General features: G+C 40.3%; 1 protein-coding gene across 2 annotated transcripts; it reads left to right on the top strand.

Annotated features, from left to right (window-relative positions):
* Positions 1–26: 26 nt before the first annotated feature.
* On the top strand, positions 27–10454 carry SETD4 (SET domain containing 4). 2 transcript variants are annotated; one of them, XM_032206018.1, is made up of 11 exons: positions 27–65; positions 435–537; positions 984–1079; positions 2040–2077; positions 3592–3680; positions 4831–5260; positions 6013–6187; positions 6857–6938; positions 7280–7360; positions 8349–8472; positions 9348–10454. In XM_032206018.1, the coding sequence occupies exons 2-11, from the start codon at positions 468–470 to the stop codon at positions 9480–9482; spliced, it is 1320 nt and encodes a 439-aa protein (XP_032061909.1). In that variant the 5' UTR covers positions 27–65; positions 435–467; the 3' UTR covers positions 9483–10454. The 2 variants fall into 2 exon arrangements, with proteins under 2 accessions (XP_032061909.1, XP_032061918.1); XM_032206027.1 differs by lacking the exon at positions 8349–8472 and having other exon boundaries at positions 9348–9421.
* Positions 10455–17138: the final 6684 nt, after the last annotated feature.

The following is a 17138-nucleotide window of genomic DNA, read 5'->3' as shown; positions in this document are numbered from 1 at the left end:
GGCGGGCAGGGCCGGGGTGGGCAGGACGGGGAAGGGGTCGGTGGCAGCTTTACCCCTCATTGCAGGTGGGCTGGAGGCAGCTGGGTGGGTGCCTGGGGCAGCCGATTTTGGCTGTTGATTTTCCATAACTCTTAATATATTTGCTCTTCGGAAACTGTTTCAGTTCTGTGCACGTAAGCACCCGCGTCTCATTTCCTTTAGCCGGTTATGGCCATGCCTTGGCCAAGATGATGCTGGAGATAAAGGCTTCCCATCTTCTCTCACCCCATCACCCACCCTCGTTTATGGGTTTGATTGTAGCATATTTGCTTAAATTTAAAGAGCCGGTGTGTTAAGCAGGCCGTGCTCTGGTTTCTCTTATTGAAATGAAAGAAACATGCAACATTTGAAGTGGTCATTAAATATATTTTTTTTCTCTTTTTTCCTAAATTCAGGCTGTCTAAAAAAGGTGAGATCTGTTTCTTAATATGAAGAGAAACAGAGGCCGGACAGGTCGAAAAAGAAGAAGAAAACGCTTGCAGAGTTTCATGCATGGAGGTACTATCCCTGGAAGTACTGCTAAATAGTTCTTTATCTAGGTATCATTTTATGGTGCACATTTTTCAAACATTTTCATATTTTACAAATAACATTCAGATTTATTTGTTTACTTTTTTATTTTCCTATACAAATATTCTAACATTTCATTCCCAGTCAGAATACTGTGAGCTCTACTTTGTGGCTGTTGGGAGGCATCATGTTATTCTTAAATTCTTTGTCCCTTGAACTTGCTGAATAACTCTTACACTTCTGAGAGCTCCCAGTGCCCAGAGGCCCAGAATTTAGTAAGCTAGTTCAAGGAGAGCCTTTCTTGCTATTCTGTTATGCTGTACTAAGAAGTTCAAAACATATTTTTTTTCTGAACACACAGTCAAATTTTTGTATTTGTTTTGTTTTACAATAGAGCACTATTTTACAGCATTAAACCTCTCTTTCATTTTCAGTCAACTGCAGTCACAAACTGGAATATATTAAACTTAAGAAGTGGCTGAAAGACAGAGGGTTTGAAGACAGTAATTTAAGACCAGCACAATTCCAGGGTAATGTTCTAATTATTTATTGGTGGTACATATTTTTGATTAAGAATGTTGTATTCCTACTTTGACTTTGAATCAGACATATTAGCAAAAAAAAAAAAAAAAAAAAAAAGTTACCATTAGTCTTTTAAGGACTTTTGGTAAGTGCATGTTAATGTCATTTTAACATGAAAATATTTTAACATATGTGGAGGCCTGAAATACTGTAAACTGTTGCTTATATGGAGATACTTCTGTGTAAAACTCTGTTATGAGAGTTATCAGGTATGCTGTAAAACATGCAAACCTATGCCAAATTCCTTGTAGAAATTGAGATTTTAAGTGTTAATAGTACAGTTTTCAATAAGAAAGTATCATCCCAAGTGCTTCCAGTATCGGAATCTAACCTTGGTATCATTTCTTTACCTTTTATTTTCCTGTGCTAGTTCAGCAGTTCTAGTGATACAGATAAGTAAATGATTTTAGAGGTCAGAGTCATATACTACTGTTTACAGTGAAGATATCTACCCATATTTTTTCTCTTCAATTAGATAGTGTTTCAAAAACTTTTGCAATATTGAAGAGAGAGTAGAGAAGGTAGTATGAATCAGAGAAAAATGTTGCAAATAGAAATTGTAAAGTGAAGTTAAAACTTTGAAAACAAGGCCAGGAGCCAGTGATGAAAGATGTGCTTAAAGAAAAAATTGGGAAAAAGGAATTGAGTAATTGCTAGAACTGGACAACTGTTGCAGGGAAAGGGCTTTCTCCAGGTCCTGAAAAATAGTAGAAAAGTAAAAAGGGAAATAGAGTAAAAAGAGAAAAAGAAATGTGGTGTGTATTTAGAATAATCCATAATTGGCTTTTATGATTTTTCAGAGAGATATATGTTCTTTCAGACTTATTCTGTGTTGGCCTGTAAATTTATTGCAGCTTACCATAGTCTCTTGTATTTTACTATAAACATTCTCTTTGTTTCTGCTTCAGATACAGGAAGAGGACTGATGACAACAAAAGCTCTTCAGGTTAGTAATGTTGATTGTAATGCAGGAGCTCCTCTAAATGAGCCTCTAGGTTCGTTAAATTGTAATCACTGAATCACAGAATGTGACTGTTGCAACAAGGAAACTCAAAATTCTGGACGAGGTGTTTGCAGTCCTCATTGTGAATGTAATTTCTAGCCTAATACTAGAAATTGTAATGTTGTCATATCTGCAAAATTATATTGTATATACTCTGAGGATTCATTGGATGAGGGCATTACTATACTCATTTACAGCAATTTAGTATGCAGTCTTACATTTCAATTTAAGGCAGTCAGTGGCTAACTGAAAACAGAAGGAGCAGGCCCATTTCTTGCTTTGTGCATTTTTCCTCAGCCACTGGCTTCTAGCAGTTTCCTTGCTCTTAGGGTAAATTGCCTCAGGAAGCTAAACCAGGAGAAGACTCTCCCTTACCTTTGATAGATTTGCTCCTGGAAATGGCACACCTTGGTTAGACCAGGTGGTACAAAGGGAGCAATAGCACGTCAGGGAGGGAGATGGAGGGAAGGGGTCAAGGCTTTTAAGCAACATTTGGTGTTAGATTATCTTAACCATAATGTTAAACCACAGCTTTAACCGCCCTTCAATGGCCCTCTTCTTTGTCGATAATCAAGTAATAAAAATGTAATTTCGTAAACATTCCCAGCAGAAAAAGGGTATAATAGAAAAAATACCTTGACCTTCAGATACTGGCATAGCAAGACTGATCTCCAATTGCAGAGTGCCTCTCAGAAAATATTTTTGGAGAAGTTTCTTAACTGGCATAAGAATAGCATATCAAATATTGGGAAATTAGACCCAGAGCCTTTTGTGAAACAGAATATGGCAAGAGATAGGAAGGAGATGCAGTGGAGAGTCTGCGTGGAGAACAGTGTAGGTTCTCATGCTGGCTCAGTGTATGTTCTCAGGGCCAGAGCCAGCAGTTGAAGCCAGAGGCTTGAATCATCCACAGAGCTGGGAGTCTGCAGTTAATGAAATGAGAGCTATGCTCGGCTATACTTGAACAGGATAGGGAAATGCAGGAGAGAAATGGGAAGAGGAGAGTATTGGCTTGATTTATGTCCTCTCCCTACAGGGATGGACATGTACCTCTCAAGCTAGGGGTGAAAGCTAATTTACACACATGGCAGCTTGAACAACGTCAGGGTAAACATGACCTTAAACATCCCTACTCCATGCTGCTCTGTTGATAGAAGAGCAAGTGTTTGTGAGACCAGTTATAAAATATATCATAGTACAGAAGGTAGTGATGCTGAGGAGCCAGGCACCAAAATCTCTTGTGAACAGGTGAGTTTCTGCAGGTGACAGTTCCTACTGGTTGCAGGTCCTCCCTTCCCTGGACAGTGACCGTCTTAAAGCCATGTTAGTTTCCATTAAATTCAACATCACATCTGATTGCTTCCTGTCATTAGGGTTCTCTTGGCTCTCTCTTCATGAATCACATAGTACATGAGTCATTTACACTTGACCTTTACTTTTTTTTTGTTCCCTCAAAGGCAGGGGAACTGGTTATTTCATTGCCTGAAAAATGCTTACTCACCACGGACACTGTCCTTAGCAGCTGTTTAGGAGAATACATTATCAAGTAAGTGAAAAGTGACATGTGGCAATAAAGGAAAACAACTTTCTCAGCTGACCCTTCCTGTGGGTTGCTCAATAGTAGATGAATCATCTTAAGTGGTGGTAGAATTTTGAACTGTGTATCCTAACTTGTATTTTGTATATACTCTCCTACATGTGGAATGCTCAGATAATCAGCTAGGCGGAGTTGGAGGTATGGTAGAGGTTTGAACTTGTCCTGCCACTAGAGCCATCTTGGACCTAAATGCCAGTTATGAATGGTTTCTTACAAATTTGCAAGTATGCTTCAATAGAAGAAGGCAAATAACATGAGGCAGCAAAGCAATCACCTGAACTTTTAGAAAGTTCAGGCCTTTTAGAAAGTTCAGGACAAAGGCCTGTGCTGGATGTTGAGTTGAATCATAGAATCACGGCATGGTTTGGGTTGGAAAGGACCTTAAAGACCACCCAGTTCCAGTCCCCCTACCATGGGCAGGGACACCACCCCCTAGACTAGGTTGCCTAAGGCTCCATCCAGCCTGGACTTGAACACTTTGAGGGATGGGGCATCCACAGCTTCTCTGGGCATCCTGTGCCAGTGCCTGTGGCAGTTCTTTACCCTATGAGTAAAGAACTTCTTTCTTGTATCTTATCTAAATCTACTCTTTCTTAGTTTAAAACCATTACTCCTTGTCCTATTATTGCACTCCCTGACAAAAGACTCCTTCCCCAGCTTTCCTGCAGGCTCCCTTTAGGTACTAGAAGGCTGCTCTGAGGTCTCCCCTGAGCTTTCTCTTCTCCAGGCTGAACAACCCCAGCTCCCTTAGCCTGTCTTTACAGGAGAGGTGCTTCAGCCCCTTGATCATCCTTGTGGCCCTCCTAGGTCCATGACTTGCTGTAATAGGTTCATGAGTACTTGTTATCTATGCTAAAAAAAAAAACAACAAGAGGTGAACCTGAATTTTTTTACCACAAACTGACTTTTATAGCTTCTCAATAAAATGAAGTCAAAAGCCCCTTTGAAATCATCAAAAGGAAATTAACTACAAAGAACTTTAAAATAGAAGTTATTTATAACATTTCAAAGAATTAAAAGATAGACAAAATACTACTACATCAATTTCCTATCTCACCTCTGTGTATCTGCCTTTTTTTTTTTTTTTTTTTTTTAATAGATGGAAGCCTCCTGTATCTCCTTTGATAGCACTGTGCACATTTTTAATAGCAGAGAAGCATGCTGGTGAGAAATCTCTGTGGAAGCCATATCTTGATGTTTTACCAAAGTCATACGCTTGCCCTGTGTGTTTGGAGCAAGATGTAGTGAGCCTTCTTCCTGAACCTTTAAGAAGTAAGGCTGAGGAGCAGAGAACAATGGTTCATGAATTGTACACGTCTTCCAAGGCTTTTTTCTCTTCCCTGCAGTCTTTATTTGCTGAGAACACAGGAACTATTTTTAACTACAGTGCCTTAGAGTGGGCTTGGTGCACTATAAATACCAGAACAATATACATGAAACATTCCCAGAGGGAATGTTTTTCTCTTGAGCCAGATGTTTATGCATTGGCACCATATTTAGATTTGCTAAACCACAGTCCAAATGTTCAGGTAAGAGACTAAGAATAGATCACTTAATTTCTTGATTTATGAATGTACTATCCCAATGCAGTATACATTTATGTGATGGATTAGGAGTGTCTGGAGGTTAGCAAGAGATCTCATAGGGGGGAAGTGATCTATCTGGAGGACACCTGCAGTCTGAGCACGCATGGTTCACATGTACCCTGGAGGCTCTTACTCAGTAAAGCAGAGGTACAGGGAGAGCTCTCTATTTCTGGCTGAGATTTGCTTCCAGGGTAGCTATTGGGAGGAACCACTTGTAAATATAACCCTGCCTTGCTCTCCCCACAGGCTTAACTCTTAAGACAAATCTTGAGTTACACAGTCCTTGGGTTACTTCACCTTTAGCCTTAGGAGAGTGTACAGAGCAGTTTCAGCTGGTGACAGAGATGGGACTGTGCCAGCGTATTTCTGGGACAGCATAAAAGTGGTTAGCTCTGTGTGTGGCCACTTTTATTTGGGGGCTTCTGTAATAAGTCTACAGAATGGATCCTGCAGACATCCTGCAGACTAAGGTTTTGATGTTTGTTCTTTGTACTAGTATTTTTGGAGTAATCCTAGTGTTAAATTGTCCAAATGGGTTGCCTTTTCAGACATCTGTAATGCTTATCTGTTTGCACCCTGTCGTTGTTGCTGTGTTAGAGAAGTGTTAGTTCTGTTGGCTTTAAATATTCAAGGCTTGATTCCTTTTCCCTCATCTTCTGCCAAGACTAAAACTTTTACTTTTTGATTTCTCAAAGGTAAAGGCTGCATTTAATGAACAGGCAAGAAGTTATGAAATACAGACAAATTCACAGTGCAAAAAATATGAAGAAGTATTTATCTGCTATGGACCTCATGACAATCAGCGACTGCTACTAGAATATGGATTTGTTGCCATTAATAACCCTCACAGCACTGTTTATGTCTCATCAGGTTGGATTTATAAATTGTCTTGATACTAAAAGGTACAAGAGTAGAGAGCAGAGTGTCTGCGCTAACATTGTCTTCAACAGGAGACGTGGTTAGAAACAACTAAAGGATAGTGAAGTTCATGTGCTTGCATATACATATATGCACAAGGCATATTAAGGCATTGTGGTCTTCTATTTTATTGCCATCAAAATATTTCTGTGTACTTCTAAGAAGTAGAGTAGAGTTGATACCACCTTGAACTGCATAGAATTGAAAGATTGGCATTTTCCAATTGGAAGTGGTTTTGGTAACTCTTTCTTTTGTAAAATTGTGATTCTTACCACCATTTATATAGAGCTTCTAACTGGATGTCTTAGATTGTATCATTGTTTTCAAGAATGGAGTTCTGATTCCCACTAGCTGGAGTTACTGAAAGGTTTTCATAACTTCAATTTGAGTCAGAATTTCCATTATAAGGATAAAATCCTGCAGGTTGCTGATTGCTTTCAAGATGTAGTGAGCACCTCCAAAATATGTTTTTGATTATGTTCAAATTCTCCCAAATTTAGCAGTTTTCATCTTTCGTCTTTTAGCTAAGTGACAAATACAGTTGAAATATCATTTCAGAATTGAGGGTTGTGGTTTCTTCTTCATATTAGTTACATAAATATTTTAAATGTGTTTTTGTAGATATTCTCCTCAAATATTTTCCACCACTGGACAAGCAGAGAGATGCAAAACTTTCTATTCTGAAGGATCATGATTTCTTACAGTAGGTATCTGGAGTTTTTTGTTTCCATGTGAGCGTTCTTGTATTTTTTTTCTGGGAGTCAAATTTTGCTTCTGATACCAAAGTCCACCGTAAGATCATTTTTATCTAACAAACTGATTTGCTTGCTGTTTGTGAGAGAACATACAAGTGGTAAACACCAATATCAGGCTTCAAGGTCCAGCCTGTCTCCTAGTTGTGGACAGCAGCAGAGTAAGGTTAGTCAAGAAATCCTCTACTTTTGAAGAGAAGATCTTCTCTTGTTGACAATTATCAGGAAGAAAACTACTGGGCTGTAGAAGACAACTTATACTTTCTGTATCTCAGCACTTCTGTCTTTTTAGAAACTTGACCTTTGGATGGGATGGACCATCTTGGAGACTTCTTACAGCCCTCAAGTTGTTAAGTCTTGGAGCAGATGAATTGTAAGTTTCAGTACTTTTTGAGTATTTAGACAATGTGCATGTGTCATTTCCCTTTGTTCTTTGCTGCCTGTGTGTGAGACACTGGGGACTGGTTTGGGTCTTCTGTGTCTGTCTGATTGACTCCAGGTGAGAGGGGAAGAGAAGAAAGGCAGAGAAAAGTATATAATGTGAAGAGATTGCCTAGTTCTTGCTTTGCTCTTTCACTTTCTTATATTAAACACTAGACACACCTCCATTGTTTTCCATTTCTATTTCAAAAAACAGAGGTTTCTTTACACTTCAGACTGCAGACAATTTTTCTGTTGGTTTGATGGAACTCTTATATGCTATTGACCTTGCATGCTTGCTTCTGATATTCTAAGGTCAATTAAGATGCTGAAAGTCATCTCCAATGACTATCAATGAAGTTTTGATCATTTGTTCCAAATGGCAAGCATGCCTCAGACAGGTTTAATAGAAAATGGTTACCCGAGCTTTTCTTGTAATAGTAAATTAAAAAAAAAAAACCAAAAATAAAATGGTTATCAAAAAGGCTAACTCTTAGTTTTGATTTGGGCAGCTATTTATGCTTCAGACATTGATTGCTGAGTGGAATAAGTTGATTATAAGAACTAAAAATAAATCCCAATGACACTGGTTTTAGGCACATGAAATGTGTCAATATGTTAATAAGATCTGCCTGACTGAATAGCTTTTAGTCCTTACTGGTGCTGCTGAAGTTGGTGGCAGCATGGCATAACAGTAAAGACTAGAAGCACAGACTGGCTTTGGCTGAAAGGGTAGGGGTAGAACTGCTGCTTTGGACCATTAAATGTCTCCTCTCTCTTGCTTGATTCATCATCCTCATATCTGTACACTCTGCCTTTTTTATGCACGTTAACCCTATTTGCCTTATGCCTGCAATGTTATTATAAATATAACCATGTGTTTAATATTTAGTTGTTAATACAGTGAGTGATTGTGTGTTGTTCAAACATTTTGGTTCTAGTACTTGCTGGAGGAGAGTGCTGCTTGGTGATGTAATATCAGCCAGAAACGAACAGCAGGCTTTGAATATAACAGCAAAAATATGCCATTTTTTAGCAGAGGAGACACAGCGTGTCCTTCTCCAGGTAATTTGGTTAGAAGAGCAAGGTAGCCCAGATTCCTTTCTTTCCCTGCATAAATGTATGGCAGTCTGATTTTCAGGGTTAAGAATTTTAGGGTTGTGTGGTGGTGGGGGAATTGACTTCACTGGTGTGGTGTAGTGTTTGTTCCCAGGGTGACTGACACTGCTAAATAAATTGCTCAGCAGCATTTGTGGCTGCAGCAGCAGGAGGAACCATGTTAACAAAGCTTATACAAAGCCCTGTAAACAAGTGAATAGTATTTAAACTTGCTCTGCCCACAATATCAATGAGTTTATTGAATTTCTTAAGTTTCATTTACATCTTAAAAGGAAGTGTAGACTCCAATAAAGTAGACACATAAGATGTTACAGACCTGCTGTGAGTACATTTGCTGCAGAAAGTATGTTCATTAAAGCTAGCCAAGCTAAATACCCTTGTCAGCCAGCCATTTGTGAGGGAGGTCTTGAAGACCAAGTTACTGTTACGCTCTTAGAAAAAGAATCTCTGCTTCCTTTCTGATTTTTGGCAAGCAACATGTATTTAATGTGAAGTTGGATGGCTGTAATGGCAAAGGGTTTTGAAAACCATGCTTTTGCAAAGGAAATGCATGCACCGAGGATGAGGTGAATCTGGTCTTGAGCTACATCTTGAGGATAGTATGGACTTAGGAACTTGATATCAGGTAAACAATTTCCCTTCCCATCCTCTCCTTGGTTTTGTTCTGCTTCCTATCCACATGATGATTGTTTCCTTTTATTAAAAAAAATAAATAATAAAATACTGTGTGACATAATACTACAGATGAGCTTTCCACAAATTTTGTGTTCATGTCCTAATGTGAATTTTGAGTAATTTCACCCTACTTGTATAAATTCCAGATTTCCCAGTTGAAAAGGGACAAAGAGAACCTCAAAAAACACCTTTCTTTGGTAGAAGCACTACGCTTGGAAGATCTGAAGATACTACAAAAATCAGCAGAGATTCTTTGCAACTTGAACGCGGCAACAACTTGACCCGTCTGGAGCTGTGATAGCTGTGGTTGATTGCATCTCATTTGCTATGGATGTGCCTTGCTCAGCTGTTTTAATGGACCGGAGCAGCAAAGAAGAATGGAAAAATTCATCAGAAAATGCCCAGTTTTCTTTATAGGGTCACATGGGCACTAGAAGCTTATTTTGTTCTTTGCTGACATTCTTCAGTAATACAAAAGGTTAGCCCAAAGGGTAGGGAGGACCACAGGCAGCTTTCATCACATTGCATCCAAATCATGGTAGTTATGAGTGAAACAGCCTCGGGTAATTTGAGCAGCTTTGGGATTGTGGGCTTCAGCAGTTCTAGATTTTACAGCTGCCTGTGGGGCTAAGGCATGGATCATTGAGTCAAGCAGACATTCCTCAGCATGTATTTGAGTTCTGGCAACTGACAGAGAGGGAAAGGACAGAGCTACTTTTATTTGTCCTGTACTAGCCATTTTCTTTTTTTCCCTGAGGTCTGTACATATGCCTAAAAATTAGTAGTTCATGTAGTGTCAATTCATTGCTGGAGCAATAAACGTGGACCAGAACACAATCACCATCAGCCTTTTTGTGGCTGACACCAAATCATTTCCCTTACAGTTTCAGCCTGTGTTTCTGGAACTTAAGGAAATATAAATTTCCCTCCTTTACTCTCAGAGCTTCTTTCAGACTCACTAGTTTGTGTTCTAACTCCTCCTGCTGGGAATGAGTACTGAAAGGATGCATCATTTTAAAACTGTTTCGTATTTGGAAGACCATCCAGGCAATTTGTTCTGTTTCTGTTCAGTTCTTGTGATCGCAACGAGAAATACTTTTATACTGTCTTTAAGAGGATAGTCTCGTGAGTTGCCTTTCAGTACGAGTCCTACTAAAAAGGGAGGTCAGGCTCCCTATGTAGTTTAGAAGAGAGAGGCTTCATTGAGGGCATTTCTGAGCAGGACTCTTGTTTGAGCTTTATAAGCTTCATAATTGTGCTTGTGTTGTGATTATTTCCCATTGTATGGGGAATCACATTTTGTAGAATTTTCATTAATATTTTCAGACTTTTTTTTAAGAATTGTCTTTTTAAAGAGTGTTTATTTTTGTAAATATATTGTTTCTCTACAAAACTATTCTCTCCATGTATTTTTAATAAATGAAATTGTATACAGCAGTAAAGATATTTTGGCTAATATTATTTAAAGAAAAAAATGCAGCAAGTGAAAACTTCTAAGAAATATGAAAGCTCAAATGCACCTTCTGATTTTCTTTGGTACCTTGTGAACAATAATGTTAATGTATAATAAACTTATTTGGATTTGAGTATTCCAAGATTTTTCCCTGCATCCTTTTTTTTCTGCTTTAATGTATTTGGGACAGGAAATACTTTGATACCTCACCCATGTGAACTGCTGTTCCTAAAGTGTAGTTATCCAGAATCTGCATGAGGCTATGTGAACATGTGATATGTTTTCTAAGCAAAACAATCTGTCATCTCCAAAAATTGTCGTATTTCACTAATGTTCTGATCTTGTTGATGACATCTGTTCCCAAGCCATCTGGTCCCATTGCTTTGAGGCAAGTTGAGGCTCTTCAACATGTCTCCCTTATTTTTTTCCCCCTCTCCTTTATGATTTACCAAACACTGGAGCTCTGAGAAGGATCTTTCCTTAACTAGAGAGGTATGTCGGGTGAGGCCCAAAAGATTGGGGGAATTAGAAAGTAACTGCTGTTACTCAGTTTCCATGACACTGAAGACAAAAGTTCTCCTTGGTTTTGAGGTGCCATGCTTGTAACCTCTTCCTAGGTTTAGATAATAAGCTATTTCCATGCAGTTCACCTGAGTGCACTGAGACGTGTACTCTCAGGCTTTCTGGATCTTTCTGGATCGCTCATGTGGAGATGCTGACAGTGTGGTTGCTTTACATTTCCCAACAGAGGGCAGGGTGACTTGTGCTTACTCTTTTAAGGCAGTGGAGGACACTAGGGAAAGAGTATTAGGCTGGATAGACACGTGCTTTGAACGTGTCCTGCAGTTTTTATGATTACCATTGAACCGGTTGTCTTAGGTTCTTTCAGTAAGATCTTTTTAATTCTCTAAGAAAAGATGTATTTTCTAGCTATGGTGAAGCTATGTAGTCCCATGGTAGTCAGTAGGGCCCTGCTAACTTAACCCAGCCGAGCATCCAATTCTGTGTTTGGAAGACTGAATAGTAGTGTTTTTTTTTTTTTTTTTTTTTTTTTTTTGTGTTTTTGTTTTTTTTTGTTTTGTTTTGTTTTTTCTCGCCTTGCAAAATGGATACTAGTTTGATGGAAGTTTATTTGCTTCAGTATTGCAGGATAAGGTGCACATTTATACCACCTGGTCTGAATACGGGTTCTACCTCTAACTCCTGCACTCCCTGAGGAACTGTAGGAAGGGGTTCTGGCAGAGCAGGATAGCAGGCAGCCTGAGTTGCTTGTCTGTCTCTTGGATGTAAACACAGCAGTAAGCCCCCAGCTTTACCCTAAGCACCGTACCAAGTGTTCTGAATAGAGCCATGTGTGTTTAATGTCAAAGACAAAATCCTTGGAACTAGTGCTTTTGTAACCCATCAAAAGCAGCGCATTTATAACTGGCAGAGCATAGGTAACAAATCAGCATATATATATATATATGTATATACATATATAATACACACATACATGCACAGTCAGCAAAAGCTTAAATCCTTTTTTTTCTTCAGTCAAATCTAAAACTATGTGCCTAATGGAGCATCCTAAGCTGGTCTAAGAGCTAAGGTGCTGGAGGAAGTAACTGCACTGGGGGTGCTTTCTTAGAGAACACTGAATCAAGTTTTTAAAGAGTGAAAATGCTTACTGTCAGCCTCTACCTAAAGCCCCTTTGAGCTTCAAACACCTTAATCATATAGCTTTAGTGACTTAAATTGCTGTGAATGTTTGGCTCTGGCTATCTGTTAGTTTAAAAAGGATTTTAGCTGTGATCCCAGTGTGGAAAGACATGGTGTATTTCCCTCTTCGTATAAATTTCCTTTCTGATCATATCTGCAAACCTCAGCAGTAATAGGAATAAACCCCAGCTTCTTACCATTAGCCATACAAACCTAGTATAGACCATGGCAGTGAGTTAGATTCTCTTCCAGCTTGTGCAGTATTACTCAAAGAGAGCTAAAATAGGACTGCATTCAGTGACTGCAGTGAAGACACTGGGTTTTTAGGTAGGTGTAATGAGAGAAGCTCTTTATTTCCTGTGATAAGAGTGTGAGACAGAATAGCACAGTGCTTTTTTTTTTTTTTTTTTTTTTTTTTTTGTCTCGGGGGGAAAGGGGAGTTGATCCAGTGCAGTCTGAAGTCACTGAAAAATGATAAACATGAAACCTCATGATAGTATCTTTCCTGTGTCAATTTATGTAAATATGGCATGGATTTTTCTTTGATCTTCTACAGAGAGTGGCTTCTAGTTTACAGTTTTCTTCAGCTGTAATGTGTGGAGCTCATCCATCATTGCTAAGTGCCTTTAGACCTGTCTATTCAGGACAAGATAAGGGAGTATCAACTCTCATACCCTGATAATTAAAGCTTTTAGGTACGCTGTGAAAACATTTCAAAGATGACATTCCCAAAGAAAGAGCTTTTAGAAGTGATGTCTCCCAGGGTATGTAGCCTGTGCCTACCTAGAGGTAGAGTGCCCATGTACAAATGCCACACTTTGGTATAATTTGAAGTGATTGTTTGCACTCAGTGCATCAGTGACTACAGATACAAACACTGAGATCGAATGAAATTGTCCCAACAAAACGTCATGTTTCATTATGCATTAAATAGGAAGTATAGATGTTATAAGATTCACAAATATTATCTATTTTCTTTGTGAGTTTGAGCCAGCAATTGATTTTGAACCATGTGAAATTCATGATTTTGTCTCATTTTAGTGCAAAAGCTCAGGGACTGAACTCAACTAAAAGACCTCAATTTTATTCCTATCCATAACAAAACTTACATAGAATCAGTCTCTTGAAGATTGGAGCAGAAAGAAAAAATATATTTCTAAGATTCACTTCTGAGTGTCTTAGAGAATATTTATAATTCCAGAATTAAGGTCTAGAAAGCACTGCAATGACCTATATATTAAGTGAAAGCAACAATATTTAATGAACCCCAATCTAAATTGTGTAAAACTACTGCAATCCCTGTGTTGTCCACTAGATGATGCAACTGTACTACAGAGAAATAAGAAATTACAGTATATCTACATACAATTGTAATTCTATTTACAGTATTCTGTTTTAAATAGCAGACTACATAGTTTTCTATGGATGCAACGTGGTTGGTATTAGATAAATAGTTAAAAATGTGGTTTTCTTTCTACTGCGTTCAAGCAAAACTCGAAGCTTTATAGTCTTTTATTTTCCTTGAGTTTGATTTTAACTTTTTAGCAGTTGCTCCTTTCTCAAGTTAAATCATGTTGCTCTTCCCTGAAACTGTCACCCTACATGTAACTAATGTGTCAAATCATTTTTTATTTTTTTTTAACCTAGTGGGATTAGCTAGTTTAGCTAGTGGGATTGCAAAGTTTGCTCATGTGTCTTTTTCTTTAGAGTTTAGGTGCTGGATTCATCTTTCGCACAGGTCTCTTTCAGTAGTCCTTTGATGTGGCTGGCTGAACTCTGATTGAAACGTTTCCTCTGTGCAGGGTGGTTCTGTGGGCTCTACTTAGTGTCTGTTCTCTAGTGTCTAATAGCAATAAGCTGGTGTTTGTCCCTTTCATTCCCTGGAGATTTCTTCCCTGCCCATTTTCATGACTGCTCATTACTTTTGATGGATACTTGTTGTCTTTCTTGTTTTCCCTGCGACTCCTGAAACAGTCAGTGTGTGTCTATACTGCGTGTCCTTAAAGCCCCTTTGGATTGTCCCAGATGCCCTGTAGATAAATGAGGACTGGAAAGAAATGCTGCTTGCAAAGCTACTGTGTTCTGAAACCCACTCTCCTGTTCCTTAACTCTTTTCCCCCATCTCCAGTGCTGCACCATACTACAACATGCCAACCTTGAGATCACTGGAGTGGGTTGGGCTCTAGCACCATCATGTGTGCGGCAGGAGGCAGGTATTTGCAGTGCACTATTAATGTAAGATTATTTTTCCTCTTTACATAAACCTGTACTTATCCCAAGTCTGGCAGGGCCAGCTACATTTCCAGTGCTTTACCTCTCCGCAAGGATGCTAGAGCTGGGCTGGAGGAATTGGCAGAAGAGCGCCGTATCCCTTTCAGATACATCCAACGGGCACTGGGTATGCTATTTCAGTAGCTCCCTCCTGCTGAGGCTGCTCTGGAAGGAGCTGGCCGTGATGGTTTGGCTCCTTTGACCTTTGGCAGGCAATGATGACTATGAAGAGGACAGAGGGACATTCTCAGCATGGGGCTGGTGCCATGCCTGTCTGTACCACCCTGCCTGGGCCAGCTTCCAGAGCCCGTATCTCAGTCCTTAAGAAGCCAGCTCTCTTTGCAGCAAGGAAGTGCCAATGACTTTGTGTATCCTTCCCATGACATGAGCTTTGCATGGACAAAGATGCTTGGGTGTGGGTGGGCTGGCCTGCAGAGGATGTTGGCAAGAGATCAGAAGGGACTGTGCCATCCCAAGAGGACTCACACTGCTCGGAACGGTTTCTGAGGAGTGCTTGGATGCTGGGTTAGCCAGACACTGGGTCAGGAGTGGGAAAGCACCATGTGAGTCCTGGGAAACTCCTAAAGGGCTGCTAGAAGCGCAGTGTGGGCTGGGCTGTGGAGGTGGAAGGGGAAGGGTGGGCTAGGACAGGAGGAACAGTGTGGTCAGGGGATATTTGGCACCCTTATGAAGGGCACATGCTTCTATTTGCCTTTTCTTTGCCTGTAAGTTCACTAGGTAACTGGATAGCGCTGGTGCCCTGGCTTGTTCTTTCTGTGGTGTTAGAGCAGGGGCCATAAGGCTGAAGGGCAAGAGCCCTGTTTGGGCTGGAGCCACACTGACAGAGGGAGCCCTTTGGCAGTGCTGGCCCATTGGGCTGTCTCTGCTCCATGCTGCCATGCACATGGAGATGGGGAACGATCCCTCCAGGTGGGACATCCCTCTTGTCAGGCATGCTGCTTCTGGCGTGGCAATAAAGTCAGCCTGTCTGTCATGGAGATGCATGCAATGCATCCCACCGTCATTCACTGGTGGGGTTACCTTGCTGTATGGATAGGAGTTGGAAGACATGAGCTGCTCTGGCTGGGACACTCTGGGGTGTGGAGCTGTCTGGTGAGATAGGGAATATGTGTTGGAAGAAACAGACAGAAATGCAATCCCCTCTGACAAGTTTCCTTCAGCATTTTCAAGGAGGTGCTCTCATGATCCAAGAGCATGCTCCAAGGCTAAGGCAGTATGGATGGTCAAAAAGCTGGACTTTGAGTGCACAGCCAACAGAACTCACAGTACAGTTGTGACTGCTACTTTGAGTCTGATACATTTACGTCGCATTTGGCAGAAGTTGGCTAATGTGTTCAGGAAACAAGGGAGAGAGGAAGGAGATGGTCAGATATACAGAGATCTCCTTTCTTGTGAATCCAGTCTAAAATATCAACAGAAAAACAGAAAATTGCACATAACATGTTTTGAAGTCAATATTGGAGACATTTGCAATGGGAGATGATTGTACTTCTCTGAAGAGGTCCCTGCCTGTGGGAATGGCCATTCCCTTTCTAGATACAGTTAGAAAAACACCTATGCTTGGCACAAGTCATGAGCCACAGACAGACTGATCTAAACCTCAGAAGACTTAATATTGTCTCTCTCCCTGGCTGCTTCTGATAAAAAACAAACAAACAAACAAACAAACAAACAAACAAAAACCCTTCATACTATGTCAGTTTAATTCCCTTGGCTTGAACAGAGTTACACCTCGCCTTTGATATTTGGCCTCAGGGCTTCATTAGGCATAGTTGTGGTCCAAATCTTGCTGACAGAAATCAATTGGTTTATGTGAGTTGAAGCTTAATTTTCATTTTTTGTCAAGAAAAGAACACAATGTGTTGCAATTACAGGGGGGTTATTATAGCCTGGTGGGAGGATCATAGAGCATGACCCAATTGTCAACTCACAATTTGCACTGGAAGCACCCAGACGTAGGCAGAGCTCTCATACCTGGGGAAGCCTGAATGTGTGGGTATAGGTGAGCCCCAATTCCCCTTTGTGCAGTGTGGCTGGACTGGCTAACAGGTGGTTTTGGCTGTCCTGAAGCATGTTGTGCTTGAGTTGTGGTGGGTCTAACATCCCCCAGCATGGGTGGGAGTCTCGCAGTTGCTAGGTTTGCACCACTTCAATCTACCTGCTCCTGAGGTAGCTCTTAATCTCCTCCAGTAACAGCACAGAGATAAAGCCACAGAGGAACAGCACCTGGCACAGCTGAAGCACTGAGGGTAGGCTGCTGTATGTCTGAGTTTTGCTCCAAAGGAGTGTTGTTCAGGTAGAAAAATCAGAATTTGGTTCTTACTTTGGGATTTCCAGAAGTCAGAGAGCTCCTTTGGTGCATCAATGACCGACATATGTGCCTGACCAGCCACATGTATGCAGTCAAGCAGCATAGTGGAGGCTTTTTATGTCCAATGAGACCTGCACATGCTGGTCTTCACGTACACGTGCCAGGCAATAGATCTGCACC

This window comes from Aythya fuligula, chromosome 1, assembly GCF_009819795.1.
Source record: "Aythya fuligula isolate bAytFul2 chromosome 1, bAytFul2.pri, whole genome shotgun sequence".
NCBI lineage: Eukaryota > Metazoa > Chordata > Aves > Anseriformes > Anatidae > Aythya > Aythya fuligula.
Note: the sequence above shows the minus strand (reverse complement) of the source record. Positions and strands in the feature narration are given on the sequence as shown.

Coding starts and splice junctions, on each gene's coding strand:
- SETD4 (XM_032206018.1), top strand. CDS start 468: ATGAAGAGAAACAGAGGCCGGACAGGTCGAAAAAGAAGAAGAAAACGC. Junction 538..983: donor GCAGAGTTTCATGCATGGAG/GTACTATCCCTG, acceptor TTTCATTTTCAG/TCAACTGCAGTCACAAACTG. Junction 6,188..6,856: donor CACTGTTTATGTCTCATCAG/GTTGGATTTATA, acceptor GTGTTTTTGTAG/ATATTCTCCTCAAATATTTT.